Consider the following 17,842-nt stretch of genomic DNA (forward strand, 5'->3'; position numbering starts at 1 on the left):
CGCTCATGCTCAATCTCTCTCTCTCTCTCTCAAACAAATAAATAAAATAAAATAAAAAAAATCCCTTGGTGATTGGGAAGAACAAGGATCCAAGGTACAGATGGAGGAATCACCTTTATTTATTTATTTATTTATTTTTAAAGATTCTATTTATTTATTTGACACAGAGAGATAGCGAGAGCAGGAACACAAGCAGGGGGAGTGGGAGAGGGAGAAGCAGGCTTCCCGCGGAGCAGGGAGCTGGATGGAGGGAGCCGGATGCGGGGCTCGATCTCAGGACCCTGAGATCATGACCTGAGCCGAAGGCAGACGCTTAACGACTGAGCCACCCAGGCGCCCCAGGAGTCAACTTTAGGGAAGAGGAGAGAGATTTCTTCCTCCGAATCTACATATCTTCAGCATCTAAAACAGTGCCCAGCATATAGTGGAGTACTCAAATATTTGTTGTAAAGATTAAGAGGTTGTGAAAAAATGGAAATACATTGAGGTGAGGACACTAAAAACTGTGGTCTCGCACAGGGGAGATGATGACTTTCTCCAAAAAAAAGTAATAAGTGGATGTTATAATAGTAATACCAGTAATAATCCTGGTGGCTAATGTTGAATACTCATGTGACAGACACTCTCCACATGGATTTACATACACACTTTCATTTAATCCTCACTAAATCCCTGTAAAATAGTAATATTATTGTTTCCATTTTAAAGGTGAGAAAACTGAGACTTGGAGAGGTTTAGCAACTTGCCCATTAACTAGTAAATGTCAAAATTAAGATTCAAACTTAATGTTTGTCTGACTCCAAAGTCAGAACTTTTTAACCAAACACATTATGCAGCTCATTCAGTATTAACAGTACTAATAGTGTTTATTGAGAACCCTCTATGTGTCAGGCATTATGGTAACTGCCCTACCTGAATTATCACATTTAATTTAATGAAACTGAAGTTGAGAGAGAGGGCTTGGGAACGTGAATAAGGTGGAGAAGGAAGGAAAAGACACTGTTGGAGAATGACAGTGAGTCCAGAAAAATTAAGGGATTTTAGAGGAGTGCCTGGGTGGCTCAGTTGGTTAAGTGTCTGACTTTGGCTCAGGTCGTGATCTTGGGGTCCTGGGATGGAGCATGACATCCAGCTACCCACTTAGCTGGGTGTCTGCTTCTCCCTCTCCCTCTGCCCCTCCTCAACTCGTGCGCGCCCATGCTGGCTTTCCCTCTCTCCCTCTCTCTCTCAAATGAATAAATGTAAATAAAATCTTTTTAATAAGGTGTTTTAGAGCAACAGAGAGCCCAGTTGGAGGCAAACAACTTGAATTTCTATGGCAGTCCAAATCCACAAAGATCTGTAATTTTCTTTGGCAATGCTTGGCAGATGAAAAGCAAGAGTAGAGAAAATATACCAAGAAGGTGCACTAAGCTTGGGAATTGGTATAGCAGGCAAAGCAGAAGTCATGGAGTGAGGGAGTCTAAAGTGGTAGCTGTGATACATTGGAATAGCTGATCCTGGAGTCAAAATTAGGTAAAGATATGTATCCCCTCAGCCTAGGGCCAGGAGAGAGAAGGAAAGCAAGCTTGACCAATATAATCATTCCCTAGGTCTGATCCAGCAGCAAATTATTGTATCTTTTTAAGTATCACTTCGGGGACTGTGCTTACTTAAGTGCTTATGTAGGTGTTAAAAAATTTTTGTAGGTTGGCTAAAATCATTATTTTATCTACAACCACCTTCTGACTTAGCTATAGTTGTTAATGATATCACTGTTTAACTAGTCAGCCCAATTTGAAACTTCAGGTTTGTTTTTTTTTAATGTTTTATTTATTTATTCATGAGAGAGAGGCAGAGGCAGAGAGAGAAGCAGGCTCCCTGCCTAGCAGGGAGCCCGATGCGGAACTCGATCCCAGGACCCTGGGATCATGACCTGAGCCGAAGGCAGACGCTTAACCATCTGAGCCACCCAGGTGCCCCGAAACTTCAGGTTTATTGGTGAACCTACTCACCTTCATCTATAGTATTTAATAACTCAAGTTTTGTCAATTCTATAGTAAATTCCTTAATGTATATCTCTGATCATTCTCACCTATCATCATCAGATGGCAATTTGCCTAACTAAATAAAGGTCTTATGCCCTATACTTGTATTTACATGCAAGAAACATTCAATGCAAAGAGTTAAATGGTCATTGAACAAAATTCAAACACATGAAATTCTAGCTTCAAGAAAACATGAGTCTCACCACCTTCACCACCACCACAAACACACACCACACACACACACACACTTAAGTCAGTGCTCAGTGCCTATTTTTTATCTATTAGACAACTGTAACTAAGAGCTTACAACTTACAGGCTTTTAGAGATAAAATAAAGTGAGATCTTAAGAAGAGAGTATAAAATACTAAAAAAATGGGAAAACTCAAAAATAATTTAATTAAATGGCTACAAAATATATCAAGTTCATTAATTATTAAATTTTCTATTTATTAAAAAATCCACTGTCTTTGAAAACAGTTTTTAGGTTGGATCTTCTCACTTCCCAAGAATGTCCAAGTATGCATAATGATTATGGAGAAATCACAGCCATTATAAATTAAATTAGTTATGCACAGACAAATAATTTCAAGAGAAAAATTACAAAAGCCCTTTCAAAAATTTATAGCAAAAATATAAATATTTAATGCAGGATGTGGATGCATTTTAATATGTTTAATATGATGCTGGCTGAAGCATTCACAAGTGAGAGAGCTTAGGGCCTGCAAAGGCAGAAACAGGCCTGCTTAACATAGATGAGGCTGGGGAAGATTTTGCATGGGTGAGTCAGCAGCCAGAGGCTGAAAGGCAGGCTGAGCAGAGGTATAAATGATTCACAGATTTTTAAATCACCACTAGTTGAAAAGCCTCACTTTTCATATACACAAATCCAGCACAGCTATTGCTTTCCATACAAAGCAGCCTAAAGAAGAGCTCGTTTTTATTTACATATTTCCATTTATACTTTTCATTTCTTATAGAATTTGGTATTTGCTGCTTAATTCCTACCCTAGTTGGTTTCTTCATTTCCTTTGACCTCCACCCCTATTTCATTCTCTAAGGCCAGACTCTCCTTTCTGCTTCAAGAATCCCATAGCCAGGTCTGGCATTGCCCACCCAGGCCTACTTTCCTTCTCCCCTCAGAAACTGGAGATGCTAAACTGAAAGAATATGGAGTTAGCCTGGTATTTAAGGCTCCAAGGATTCTGTCCTGAACATATCTTTCCAGTTACTTACCAAGACCACTGTTTACAAACCTTATTTTCTACCCAGCATTTTCCTTAAGAATTGAACACATGCAGCAGTTAGTGACAATCAGACGGGTATGCTCATGATTCAGGTACTCCATTGATCATTCAGCTGAATACTGCTAACTTGTCATCTTGGTCTTGACCTTTATAGAGTGTTAAATTTTTTTTAATGGTCATAAGCTGTTTAATATATATCCATAAAAAAATCAAAGAGATGCTGATGTTGAAATACAGACCATAAAAATGATAAAAATTCTACAAATTCTCAAGGTGATACTCATCAGACCCATAAGCTGCATTTATCTGATCAAAATTCTTACATGGCATGTAAAGATTTCTCTAGCACATACTTCGAAAATCCTAAAAGAGAAAGTAGAGTTATGGCTAAATTCAACTGAGTGATTACCTAAGCTCCTTCTATCCTCAATCCTGTGACACTTCTCGAGGCAGGCAGTGACACATGATGCTGGTGTCGCCTCCGACACAGGCATCATGAAAGAAGGGCAGAACACACTCTTGGTTTTTAGATTATTGTTTTATGTCTCAGTCCAGGGTGGAAGAGATTTAAGAAGAACTCTTTTTGGGGGCACCTGGGTGGCTCAGTTGTTAAGCATCTGCCTTCGGCTCAGGTCATGATCCCAGGGTCCTAGGATCGAGCCCCACATCGGGCTCCCTGCTCAGCGGGAGGCCTGCTTCTCCCTCTCCCACTCCCCTTGCTTGTGTTCCCTCTCTCACTGTGTCTCTCTCTGTCAAATAAATAAATAAAATCTTTAAAAAAAAAAAAAGAATTCTTTTTGGGCAAGATGTGTTATGTTACTTACCCCATCCCTCTACCCTAGTAGATAAGAGCCTCAGAACTGAGAAGAAGAGGGGTGCCTGGGTGGCTCAGTTGTTGGGCATCTGCCTCCAGCTTGGGTCATGATCTCAGGGTCCTGGGATCGAGCCTCTCATTGGGCTCCCTGCTCAGCAGGAAGCCTGCTTCTCCCTCTCCCACTCCCCCTGCTTATGTTCCCTCTCTCGCTGTGTCTTTCTCTGTCAAATAAATAAATAAAATCTTAAAAAAAAAAAAAAGAACTGAGAAGAAGAAAGCAAGTAGAAAAGGGAACTTAGAAGATGGGATCTTGGGATGCCTGGGTGGTTCAGTGGGTTAAGCATCTGCCTTCAGCTCAGGTCATGATCCCAGAGTTCCGGGATCGAGTCCCATGTTGGGCTCCTTGTTCAGCAGAGAGCCTGCCCCCCTCTCCCTCTACCCCTCCCCCTACTTGTGCTCTCTCTTTCTCTCTGACAAATAAATAAATAAAACCTTAAAAAAAACCCAGAAGGTGGGATCTTGTGGTCATGAGGAGGGGAAGCAGCATTGGGTAGAAGTAGGGACTGTGCCATTAGAGGCCTGATAGGGAGTTGACCCCCCTAATGAATGGCAGTAGGGACAGATGAAAGGGTGACTATATATCCCAAGGAAGGCTGGTGCAGAATATATCAAGAGCCCAAGAAGTAGAGACCTCCCCACCACTGCTATTTCAGTCTTGCATTAACTCTAGAGTTCCAGATCAACATGAGGGACATGACGAAGGGAAGAGGTGACTCTTAAATCTGATTGAATTTAACATGAAATCACACACACACACACACACACACACACACACACAACATTGAATTGACTGAGTTCACGTGGATAAGGCTAGACTGTTTTCTGCTCTCAGGAAGAACGGTGACTTAGAAAGAAGTAAGTCCAGATATAGGCAGTGTAAGCTCCAGAACCTTGTCTGTCTTGCTATGGCTGTGTGTACCTAGCACCTGGCACTAGCACAGTAGCTATTTGATAGGTATCTGTGGAACATATAATTATCCCTTGCAGAAAATAATGCATGATTTAGAATTTTCCTAAGGGTGTTAAGCATCAAAACAAGTTGTGAAATACTGCTTTAAATATTTGACTATTTCGTTTCTTGATCACATGCTACTACTTCCATCTTATTAATGGTGTCTTTTCCCCAACTTCCTCTGCAACTATACCTGCTGAAATCCTCTCTATTCTTCAATGCTCACCTCAAATGGTCCTTCCTCTTTGAAGTTTTTCTCCTCTCACCCCTCAGCTGGAAAAGAATGCTCCCTCTTCTGAACAACAGTGTCTCTGTGTACCTCTTATAGAACTTCTTGGAACTTCTCAAGGTCTATCTTGTATCATATTGTTACAGAATGAATAAGCACACCATGAGCTCTGATCATTCTTATATTCACTCCCCCGCCATCTCTGCAGCACTTTACAGTTATATTTTTTAAAGTAAATATTTACAAAACATGTATTTACATTTTTACATAGTATGCTTATTTCTCTTCTTTTAATGAACATAAAATATATATGTATAGTTTAACAAATGATTATAAAGTGAGTGCCCATGTAACTTCTCTCCAGGTCAAGAAGTCAAACACTGTTGGGGGGCCTGGCTGGCTCAGTTGGTTAAAGCATGTGACTCTTGATCTCAGGGTCATGAGTTCGAGCCCCATGTTGGGTATAGAGATTACTTAAAAATAAAACCTTTAATAAAAAAAAGAAAAGAAAGCAAACATTGTTAGCAGTTTGGAAGACACCCCCAAACCAGATGCTTTCTCTCTGACCACCCCTTCTTCTTCCACCCAGAATTAAACCAGGGCTGGTATTGAGCCAGCATACTCTGATGAGGTATAAAAGCTTCTGTCTATTTGGATTAGTCAAGGTTTGTGTCATACCAGCTGTTAAAATTTTTGAAGATCATTCCTGTACATAACCACTCTCTTGACTTCTGTGATAATCATTTTGTTGCTTTTCTTTATAGTTTTGCCACTTACAGATGCAGCCATAAATGCCTTTGCCTGTTTTTGAACTTTCTATGAATGACATCATACAGTATTCACTTGTCTTGCTCATTTCACTCAATATTATGTCATGTATGTAGCTGTACATAACTGTCATTTTCTTTGATGTGTAATATTTCATTGTATGAATACATCACAATTCATTCATTCTCCTGTTGATGGACATTGGAATGGTTTCAAATATTTGGCTATTATAAATAAAACCTAGTATGGACAGTCTTGTATATGGCTTTTGGTGCACATATGATTATTTTCTAGGATATGTTATCCTGGTGGAATTACTAGGTCAAAGGTGTTGCAAGTTGAGCTTTCCAGAAACAAAAGCTGAGATGGAGTATTGAGTGCAAGATGTTTATTAGGGACTAACACTTGTGGAAGAAAGGCGAAGGAAGTAGGATTGAGCAGAGGAAGAAGATAAACTGTGATACAAGTCTGACAAAGCTTGAGCTGACTTGGCGTGGAGCTTTGGAACAAGTAGTGCCCATCTGTGTGTTCTGCATCAAACCTCACTCACTCTCCTGCCTTACTCATTCACCTTGGGAAGAGCATGACCTTGGGCAAAGCAACTCTCTGCAGCTAAGGTAGACCCTCAAGGAGCTGGCAGCTGGAGGCTATCTGTTGATGCATTCCCCATACCTGTGCAGAATGTCCTTCCTTGAAGGGGAATCAGAGTGGCATCTCTGTTTCTCTATCACAACCCGTGATAGGGTACATAAGTGTTCCGTTCTAGGTCATAATACCTAACTGGCTTCCAAAGTGGTTGTACAACTTACCCTCTCAGCTGCACTATATGAAAGTTCCTATTGCTTCTCATCCTCGTCAACTCTTGTCATTGTTAATCTTTAAAACATTTTTAGCCATTCTAGTGGATGTGTACCAGTATCTCATTGTGGCTTCAATTTGCATTTCCCCGATGACTATTGAGGTTAAACACCTCATACGTTTACTGCTTTGTTATGTCTCTTTTATCCACTTGTATTTGTTTTGTCTTCCTTAGATAATGCGCCTTTTTCAGGCAGGAATCAGTGAACACTGCCTGATGTCAATATTTGTATGCCCCTCAACCTAATAATGGTTTTCATATTTTTAAATTGTTCAAAAATCAAGAGAGGAATGATATTCCATTATATGAAATTCAAATTTCAGTGTCCGTAAATAAAGCTTTATTGGAACCCAGCTATTCTCATGTGTTTACCTATTGATTTGGCTGCTTTCATGCTACCACAACAGAGGTTATTGTGACAAAGACCTCAAGGACCAAAAACTCCGAAATATTTACTATCTGGCCTTTTACAGAAAAAGTTTGCTGATCTCTAGTCTAGGTCACTGGTTCTAAGGTGTGGTCCCTTGGCCAGCAGCATCATTATCACCTGGGAACTTGTTAGAAAGGCAAATTTCGGGGTGCCTGGGTGGCTCAGTCGTTTAAGCATCTGCCTTTGGCTCCAGTCATGATCCCAGGTCCTGGGGTTGAGCCCCACATCGAGCCCTGCATTGAGCCCCGCATCGAGCCCCACATGGAGCCCCACAAGGAGCCCTGTGTCAGGCTCCCTGCTCAGCGGGAAGCCCGCTTCTCCCTCTCCCTCTGCTGCTCCCCCTGCTTGTGCTTTCTCTCGCTCTCTGTCAAATAAATAAATAAAATCTTTAAAAAAAGAGAAAGGCAAATTCCTAGCCATACCCCAAACCTATTCAGAAACTCTGGGAGTGGGGCAAGCCACCTGAATTTTAACAAGCCCTCCAGGTGATGCTGACGTATGTGTTAAAGTTTGAGACCATTGATCTAGGCGCTGGGCAAGGACCTAATCCATTTTCTTTGCGAGCCATCATAGTCCTTCATGTTTTGTTCTACCCATAGTGGGTAAGCTGTAAAAGAGCCTTCAAAAGTGTTCTATAAATATATTTCTATGCATGTGAAATCTGGCCAAAATAGACACCTAGGTCAAAATTAGAGGAGGAAAAGTGGGAGAAACCACAGAGGGCAACATAAAATCTGAAGGATATATGTGGAGGGTGGAGGGCACAATGAAGGCTAGGGAGCCAGCCCCAGTGCCCTCTTCCTTCCACCTCATTTCATGCAGCCTTTTAACAAAGATGAATCAGATATGGTCCTTGTCTCAAGGAGGTCATGTTCTATGTAGGGAAGTGTCCTGATCCTCTTCTCCTTCTTTTACTGCTTCTCTCCAAAACTTACTTTTCAGGAAGTGTAATTGCACCAAATTGCTGACCCTAATAAATGATAATGAACAGAAAAAATTAACTTGGCAGACAACAGTTTTGCTTTATTCTCACTTTAGTTCAGGAATGACTTCCAGACGGACCTTCTCATGTCCTGGCTTTTCCCTTGGTTTAGTCTGCATCACCTTCCTTTTTTTCTTCTTGTTAACGACCATCCATTGAATGCATATTACATGCTAAGACAATGTTAAATGTTTTACATATACTTTTACATTAAATCCTCATAAAGCCACTCTGAGTTAGGTTGTTTTAAAATTGTTATTTTAATTCCAGTTAGTTCTGAGTTACATATTATATCCATTTTAGAGATGCAAATCTGAGGCTCAGAGAGGTTAAATAATTTGGTAGCATTTGAACTCCAAGTCTTTCTGACTCTAGAGCCCAAGTTGGTAATAATTATGCTATTCTGCCTCTAATAATATTCACCATGTGCTTTTAGCAAACCCAATTCAGATTACTTAGCATGTGTTACACGTTTTAGGGCACGCTTTGGTGTATAGAATTCCAGGGTGGAAAGTGTTTGAAAAATTGGCTATATCTTTTTTCAGAGCTAGGATTTGTGTGATAATTTTTAAAAGTAGAAAAAACCTTTTACATACAACTTAAAATGATAATGTCAAAAACAGCTCCTTAACCAGGTAACATTATTGTAAATAGCCCAGTAATTTATATTCCTTCTCTTATTTTACACATTGAATAACTGCACTGCACTGTCTCTTTAGTGTGAAACTGTTCTTTCCCTTTTTTGCCTCATCCTGTCTACTAGTTCCTACTCCATCTGTTAGGGATTATTTCAACCTGTGTACTTTTGAGCAATATTTTTCAATTAATCTTTTAAAATGTTATTTATTCATTATATAAATATAAACACCTTCATCAAGGAAAATTAGAAATAATAAAGGGACAAAAATAAGAAAAAAAGTCACCCATAATCCCACCACCTTGCTACAACTACTGTTAACATTTGGAGTAGAACCTTTAAGACCTTTTCCTTTGTGGAACTCTATTTGTGTAAACAGTTTCTTTCTTCCTTTCTTTCTTGCTTTTCAAAAATGGGATCATTCTATTTTGTTGCTTGCCTTTTTTCACTCAACAATATATTAGGGGCCTCTGTGATCATGACTGCAAAGGAACAGGGAGCAAGGTCACAAATTGGCTCTTACACAATTGGCCTAGAAGAGAGACATCTATTCTACTCCTATCCTATTTGGCAGAATTTGTCATATTGACTTGCCTTGATGAAAACGACCTAGGAAATGAGGGGAGACACATGATTATATAATGTGGAGCTATAAAAAGTCCGAGAAAGACTACTAATCTAATATGGAGTGATCTCCACTATATGTGGAGAACCGGACATAGCCAGGTTTTGGTGTAAAAATGGGAAATACAACCAAAAAGAATACTGAAGTGGCTACTTGTTGGGAGTAGGAAAAAGATAAGGCAGTGTTGTAGTAGAGATTCTATGAGTATATATTTAAACATAATTTCGACTGTTGAGACTCAAATACTTAATTTTTTTCAAATACTTTATATACACATAATGAAACAAATAAAATGAAAAACTTGAAAAACTGAAAACAAAAGATCTATTAGCAGCATATTTCCATGCCAACAGATACGTACTTCCATAATCATTCATAATGATTGTATAGTATTCCATTTACGGATGTTTTGTACAACATTTTGCAAACACTTCCTCTTGCACATTTACGTTGTTTCAGTTAGGTTTTCCCTGACCCTGCACTGTGTCCTGAGTCCCATTACTCTTCTGAGAATTTACTTTGGGTACAAGCCATGCAAGAATCCCAAGTTATTCTCTAACCTCCACCTTACAGCAACTTTTCTGTGGAACTAAAGCAATTATCTGGCTGTGCATACTACCAGAGCCTGAAGAGTGACAGTGTCTCCTCATAAATCCAGAGGGAACACTATGGAGACAGATGGCAGAAATATTTTTAGTAATTTTCTCAATATGATTTCTATTGTCAAGCAGGAAGCCCCGTGAAGAACAGAGAACTTAATAAAGGTGAAGTGGAAAGATGAAGTTTGGAGCCAGCCGGTCTGGGATTTGAATCTGGCTTTTGTCACTAGCTGTGAGACCTTGGATGAGTTATGTAGCCTCAGTCTCCATTTTCTGATCTGTAAAATAGGGATCATAACATTTATTTCATAAAATTACCAGGAGGATTAGCAATATCATATGTCAGGAACCTAGCACAGTGCTTGATGCAATAGTGGGTGCTCAAAAAATGGTTGATGCATACTAGCCATTACGATTACCTTTTCCTTAATATATAGAGCACCAAGGAAATACCACATTTTCAAAAATGCCACTATCATACATGTCTTCAAGAAGAATGGTGAGAAAGTTTACTGCTGTGAACAGAATTGTTACTATAGTTGTAAGCAAGATACTGTGACCAGAATCCTTTGTACCAGCTTCTGAAGAACATTGATAAGTGGGATCACAATGTAGTTTTAAGTCATACTGTGGTTTCAGTGATAAATTCCAGATACAGGATAAGAAAATGAACACCAAGTCTTTGACCTTGCCTTCATGAACTTTATAAAAGTACTTAATACCACCACTGCACACGCATTCTGGCAGCTACTGAATTTGGCTGTACAAAATGACTATGGAATAACTTCTGCAATATTCACAATCTGCCAAAATGGATGTATTGTTCAGTAGACTAAGATTGGTCGAGGTTCTCAAATATGGCTCCAAGGTCCTCTATAAAATTTTGCTTTATTCTCCTACCTTACTGGAGTATAGCAATTAAAGACCATTTCAAATGAAAAGACAAAATAGGAGGAAGTAGTAGCAGATAGAGCAAGGTGTTGAGTAGGTTCAGAAATGAGGTGACTCTTGTTGAACAAAGTCTACAGATCATGAATTTTAGGCAGATTTGCAAATAAGGATAGCACATGCTCTGTAAATAGCAGCTGTTGCCACAAGCCAAAGGGCAATATTTACATGAATCCTGAAGCAAGGTCTATGGACCAAGCATTGACCTTTCCAGCCAAACTCATTACTTGGTAGCACTTTCATCCACGTCATCCTGAAAAAGTAAGGATCACATTATACATACATGGAAAATTGCCAACATACAAATATGTTCTGTCCCCCATATTAATTTCTAAATTATTTTTTTGGAACTTGGAATACATTTCCACAGAAAAGGTATTATAAAGGGATGTGAGTTTCCCAGATGTCCTCACAAAATGCATTTAGCCCACGATGTAACCCAAATACCCTACATTGGCAATGAGAAATACAATGTAACAAAGTATCTTCACTAGCAGGAACACAGAGTACATAACAAGTATTTACTGATCCCCTTTTCCTTTGAAGCCCCAGGCAAGGAAAGGGGAATTCTATCCTCTTATAGCTATAGTTTGGTGAAAAAGAAATCTTCCATTCTGCTTGTCTAGGAGGATCCTTCTCAAGTCAGGTGGATGCATGCATTGCAGCATCCTTTGCTTTCAGTCCTTCCTGAACAGAATTCCCCACCAAACGACTTTTAATGACTGAGGAGACAGAACAGGTGGTGGGGAAGGGGTAGGACGTCTAACTGGAAGTCTCAAGCTTTTATTTGGAGACGGTTCAAACTCTGTAGCTCATTCCTTAATACGTCTGCACGTTTAATAGAAAAAATAGTGTTTCAAGTGATCAGTTAAGTGACTTAATTCCGTCTCACGTTTTGACTAAGGTTGATGCTCCAGAAATATGAATCATTGTTATACTGAGACTCCCTATACCCATTGCATAGTACACAGGTGTACTTCAGGATGGGAAACAAGGGCAAATGATAAGAACATAATGAAAGTAAAATCAGAGCAAAGCTAGCACCACCAGTCTCAGTGGCACACTCCTTCAGTCACCAGTGTCTTGCTCTTTTCCTCTAAACACTTCTCTGTGTTTCTGTGTAAAACCAGTCCCTGGACAGGATCTCACACTCCTTCACACTAAGGTGTAAATGACCAATAGTAGCTAAAATGTCACAAAGGTTTTGCATACTAAGGAGTGGCAGCTTTAAAACAAAAAGGATTTAGGCTACTATCTCCAGGAAAAAGAGATATTTGGGGGGCAATTGTGTGCCTTCCTTCCATTCACAGAAATCATACTTGATTTTAGTCGGTAATTTAGGAAGGTGTGTTGAGGGAAAGTAATCATTTCTTTACTCTTTGAAAAGTATTTGCTTCACTTTGGAAATTGCAGATTTTGTGATTGTTGTTTGGTCTACTGTTTTTGGCATGTTTTGCTGTCTTTCCTCCCTAATGACTGAATTTAAAAACTAAGATGTAAATCTTCCCGTAATTGATCAAAATAAATAGTGAGAAATAAAAACAATAATATTTAATAATTGACATTGCATACTGTCCCACCCTTTACAAAATACTTTTATATCCATAATCATGCATATTATTGGTATTTAATTACTACTTAATAACAGGGGTACAAAAAGAACACACACCAAAAAACTCACAGTAATTCAATCCAATTACAAATATTGGGTACCTACCATGATTTGCCCCAGGTTCTGTGAGTCCCTTGACCTTGTCTCCCTGCAGGAGTTTTAAAATTCAGTGGTGAAGGCAAAAGGCAAAAGAAGGGCCCCTGCACATTGGCCATCTGAGAAGTATCAGAGTTGCAAATAGAGCAATATACATAAAACCCTAGAGTCATGCTTTGCCTTGTAAGAGAATGTTTGCAGCTGCAATCAGGAGATTCAAGGAGTGCTTCTCCTTCTGCAGAATTTACAAAGGTGGGAATAGCACCACCAATCCCCCTTTCGAGATCTGGGAAAGGGCAGTCCCCAGAGGGGTTCTGGGCTTTGCAAATGGTGAGAAAGACCTTTTGCAGTGCAATTACAAGCAGAGGAAAAGTTCTTTGTGCAAGAAGGGGAGAGCGCCCTGAGGTACAAAGAGCAGATTTAAGGGAAAGAGGATTCCTTCTGCACACATCTGCGAGGGGAGCTCAGGCTGACTGTTGGGGGCGTGTGGGAAAGGAGATTTTTAGGGAGCCGCCGGCTTGTGGGTTCCCGCCTCTACCCCAGTCCGCGCCCCACACTCAGGCAACAGTTGGTCGTGCGGGGCCGGCCCGGGCTCTGGGTGGGGAGGGGGAGTCTCGCGATCGTTGAGGGGGGGTGGAGGAAGGGGGGAGGGTGACGGGGGGGAGGCCATGACGTAGGGTGGGTGGACGGAAGTGGGGCAGGGTTGAGGGTTATTTAAAGAAGGGGGGGCTGAGCGAAGGGGTTGGAAGCGGAGTGATTCCCCACCCCTGCTCCATCTAGCTCTTTCCAGTGCAGCCACTGCCGCCGCCCAGGAGCCCTCGTCCCCTTCCTCGTCCCCCTTCTCGTTCCCGCTCCAACGCCATGGAGCCGGACTCCGCTGCAGTGGCAGCCGCCGCTAATGCGACCGCCACAATCGTGGTCATAGAGGACGAGCAGCCGGGGCCATCCACCTCTAAGGAGGAGGGAGCGGCCGCCGCAGCCACCGAAGCCACCGTGGCCACGGAGAAGAGCGAGAAGAAGAAGGAGGTAAATAGGAAGGGGGTGTGTGTGTGTGTGTATTTGGTGAGCAAATTCTGAGCCGGGCCCCTCCGAGGGGCCCAAGCCCTGACCTTTCGGCGCCGACAGGTACCGGCGGAGCTCCACGGGGATGGGGGCCGAGGGCGCGCTGGGGGTGGGGGGCGGCGGAACAGTCTAGCATTCGCTCCCCTCCCCCTTTCCTCCTTGCCGCCTGGAGGGCGGGGGCGGGGCTGGGCGCGGCGCGGGGTGGAGGGTGCCCGTTATCCCGGGAGTTGGGGGCTTTGGAGCCCCTGGACAGCCCCCGGCCCCATTCACATTCCCGGAACTGGGGTAACAGGGTGGGGGATGGGGCTGTGCAGGAAAAAGCCTCCGCCTCTCCCTCTCCTCTCGCTCGCTCCCTCTCCCCCCCCTTCCCGTCGGCCTCTGCCTGGGAAATCTGGGCCCTTCAATCCCACACCCGCGCAAAAGGGGTTCTGCTGGGGCTTATTTTTTTAAATTTGAATTTTAAGGTGCTGGTGGTTGGGAGGAGGAGGACGATAGGAGAGACTTGTTTTTTTGAATGACAATGTCGGCCTTTTAGGTGGCAGCAAAAAAATCATCCCTTGTTCGTTTGGTCCCGCCTGCTGAAGCGGGGGTGTCACCCCGAGAAAATGAGCTCTCCGCGTCCTACCCGCCCCCCCCCGCCCGCCATCCAAACCCCAAACTGAGGAATCGTGGACGCTGGCTTAGGAAAATTTCCAACGTGTGCACCCTCACCCTCTCCTGCCCCGCCCCCGACGGTATAGTGTTTCACTCTGGGGCCACCCAAATGGTCCCCCAATGGGGCCCCAAGCCTTCCAGGCTTCCGCCTCCCTCTCCTAGTGGGCGCTGCTGGCGCCTGGACACACGCAGGGCTTTTTATTTTTATTTTATTTTTTTTTTTCTTTAACCCAGCGTCGATAAGATGAACTGCTAACATACATAAGGGGACCGCTCAGATACCTTATTAAAGCCAAATCTAGAAAATATGTATTATCTCCATAAGGCATCTCTCATATGGACCAAGACATGCAAATGAAACTATGAAACACGTTCAAAATTTGAAATGAAAAATAGGATGGGACATAAGGATTGTTGATGTATAATAAAATTGTAGAATGGATCTTTTATGGGTGGATTTTTTTCCATTTACGAGTAGACCTATCACAATTAAAAAAATGGTAGGTAATTAAAATTATGCTTTAGAGATCTCAAGTGGCTTTGTCTGAATCATTACCTGATATGATACGACCAAATGAAAAGCTTTTGAGGGAAATTAACAGCTTTTGCCATGCATTAATTTTAAATGCAGCAGTTGTTTAAGTGACATTTTACTGTTACAAGGTTGACTAAACAGACAATTGTAGTGCTAAGTGAAAACCGTAGAAAACATGCACATTTTAAGATCTTTGTGGTACTTGGATCAGTAAGACAATATTGTAAAGATGGGTCAAATACCAAGTATCAATATAAAATCAAATATTGGGGAATTCAGACATGAGTCTAGGTGCCTTTTATTCCCTAGACTGGGCAAATGTAAGGGCTAAACTATCTTTTGTATGGCAGTAAAGGTTGCTGAATTTCCAGATTGTGTAAATTTTTTGAATTGTGAAAAGATTGGGAATTAATAAAAAACCTATGTAACAAACACTGAATTGATACATAGCTATTCATGAATTCTGTAACTTCATCAGAAATTGCCTAATAATGCCTCATTTGTCTGCTCAGCATAGGGAAATGAGGTGTTGCATGGCAGGAACTTTTTGAATACCTGAAGTTTATTACTCTAGTCACTGCATCTTTTTTATTTTTCCTGAAAAATCTAAAGAGTACCAAACCATCTATTTAAGTTCTTTCATTTGTGTCATTCCTTCAAATAAAGTAATTTGGCCCCCCCCCCCCCCCCCCCCGCCAAATCTAAATAGATCACTCCCTTGACTCCTTAAGTGATGTACTGAAAGTGCAGATTAACGTGTTCCTCATGTTCATTAGTTGTTGTACTCTGGAAGTGATACAAAGGCATTTGAGGTGCTGTTTCCCCTCAATTAAATAACCACTTCCCAGACAGTTCCAGTATTGTGTTGATTTTCTTAATGATTTTTCTCTCTCCTTCTTCAATTGTCAGGCTGTTAGCTATCATTTTTTACTACTTTCATCAGAAAGAATTTATAATAAAGGACATAGATGTTATAAAACCATAAAACCATTTAAAACAACTGTAAAAATACAAAAAGACAAAAGTACAAGTGATGCAGGCAGAGGGAAGTAATCACACCTGAATAGTAAGGAAAAGGGATGTTATTGCGGTGGAACTCATGTTGTAGTCCTGGGCTTCTGCCATCCTTTCCTGCTGTTTACATTGTCCCTTCTTCTAGTGGTCTTTCCCATGTCATTTGCTGCTGCTTTTCTCTGTAGTATGGCAAGCCAGATTATCGAACTTGCTAGAATTGTGTATCAAATAAAAGAAAATCGGCTCTGAAGAAGAGCATTTTGTGATGCATAATTAGTAGATTGACTTGTGACATTCAGCGACAGAAAGGTATTTTTGCTTGTCTTCTGGTTCTTGAACTTACTTGGGTTCAAGTGATAGTTGGATAACCTAACACTGGAAGTTGGAGTTGGTATTTTTGGTAATGAAAACATCAAGAAAAAGGTCATGGTCTTGAAGACAGGGCATCCTGATGACCTTATGCTGTATTCTCATGGCATCTAAACTACCAGATAATAAAATCTATAAGAAATTGGGGTGCGTGGGTGGCTCAGTCGTTAAGCGTCTGCCTTCGGCTCAGGTCATGATCCCAGAGTCCTGGGATCGAGCCCCGCGTCGGGCTCCCTGCTCAGCGGGGAGTCTGCTTCTCCCTCTCCCTCTGTCTACCACTCTGCCTACTTGTGTTCTCTCTGTCAAATAAATAAATAAAATCTTAAAAAAAAATCTATAAGAAATTCATTAGAATATCTTAGTCACTTTTTATCTTGTGTGAGAAGTGTATTTTTGAAAATATACAAAGGAGAAGGTTTAGAAGGTAGGTATTTTAAAATTTGTTGTGGAAGATAGTGCCAATTAAGTAATTACCCACAGCGTTTAATAGCACTGCTCAAGATTAGGAATTTTAATCAGCATATAATTAAATTTTATGGTATTCTACCACAAGGTAGGCAAGAGTATTGAGTGAAATTTTTTCTAATTAAAGCTTTAATTTTTCCATAAGTAAAATCTATGTCCCACATTATTAGATATACACTTGTGTATATGAGGGGAAGTAATTTTGACTGTTTTGAAAGCTAGAAAACTACATATAGCTTTTCAGGTAATGATAAAGGTGTGATTTTTTTTTTTACCCAGTTTTCCTTTACTTGTTGCTTTGAAAATAAAATCAGATTTATAGTATATGTGACAGTTTGAAAGTGTGGGATTGAGAGAATTTTAGCAGTTTTCTATCCTTGCCCATCCAGGATTACATTCAAAACATCCCACAAGACGATATATACATATGAGGTGCTTAAGTCAAGATGGCTATTATTTGGGTTAAGAATAACTGAACAGTATCTGATCAGTGCTTCAAAGTAGAACCCTGACAAGGGTCAAATTCCATAATCTTCGTTTGGATTTTCTCAAATTAGAAATTTCAGTAAATGTTGGAAGACATACTCATGAACTATCGGAGTCATGTCTTTTTTTTTTTTTTAAAGATTTTATTTATTTGACAGAGACACAGCAAGAGAGGGAACACAAGCAGGGGGAGTGGGAGAGGCAGGCCTCCCGCAGAGCAGGGAGCCCGATGTGGGGCTCCATCCCAGGACCCCGGTCTCATGACCTGAGCCAAAGGCAGACGCTCAACGACTGAGCCACCCCGGAGTCCTGTCTTTCTTATGTTTAAGATCACATTCTGTTGTTGATTTAGGACCTAAGTTTTCAGAAACTGG

At 41.0% G+C, this 17,842-nt stretch overlaps 1 protein-coding gene across 8 annotated transcripts in view; it reads left to right on the plus strand.

Moving 5' to 3' along the window:
- The first annotated feature begins 13,593 nt into the window (after window positions 1-13,593).
- The window catches only part of SMARCA1 (SNF2 related chromatin remodeling ATPase 1), a 265,313-nt gene continuing 261,064 nt past the window's right edge, over window positions 13,594-17,842 (plus strand). For 7 of the 8 annotated variants that reach the window (XM_081808281.1, XM_031027442.2, XM_006727341.3 and 4 more), the window contains exon 1: window positions 13,595-13,909. In XM_081808281.1, coding sequence (XP_081664407.1) covers window positions 13,745-13,909 — 165 coding nt within the window. In that variant the 5' untranslated portion in view covers window positions 13,595-13,744. Of the gene's footprint in view, window positions 13,910-17,842 lie in introns of all 8 variants that reach the window. The other variant, XM_081808280.1, reaches the window with a different exon arrangement.

Source organism: Leptonychotes weddellii, chromosome X (assembly GCF_054177405.1).
Source record: "Leptonychotes weddellii isolate Sample4059 chromosome X, ASM5417740v2, whole genome shotgun sequence".
Taxonomy (NCBI): Eukaryota; Metazoa; Chordata; class Mammalia; order Carnivora; family Phocidae; genus Leptonychotes; species Leptonychotes weddellii.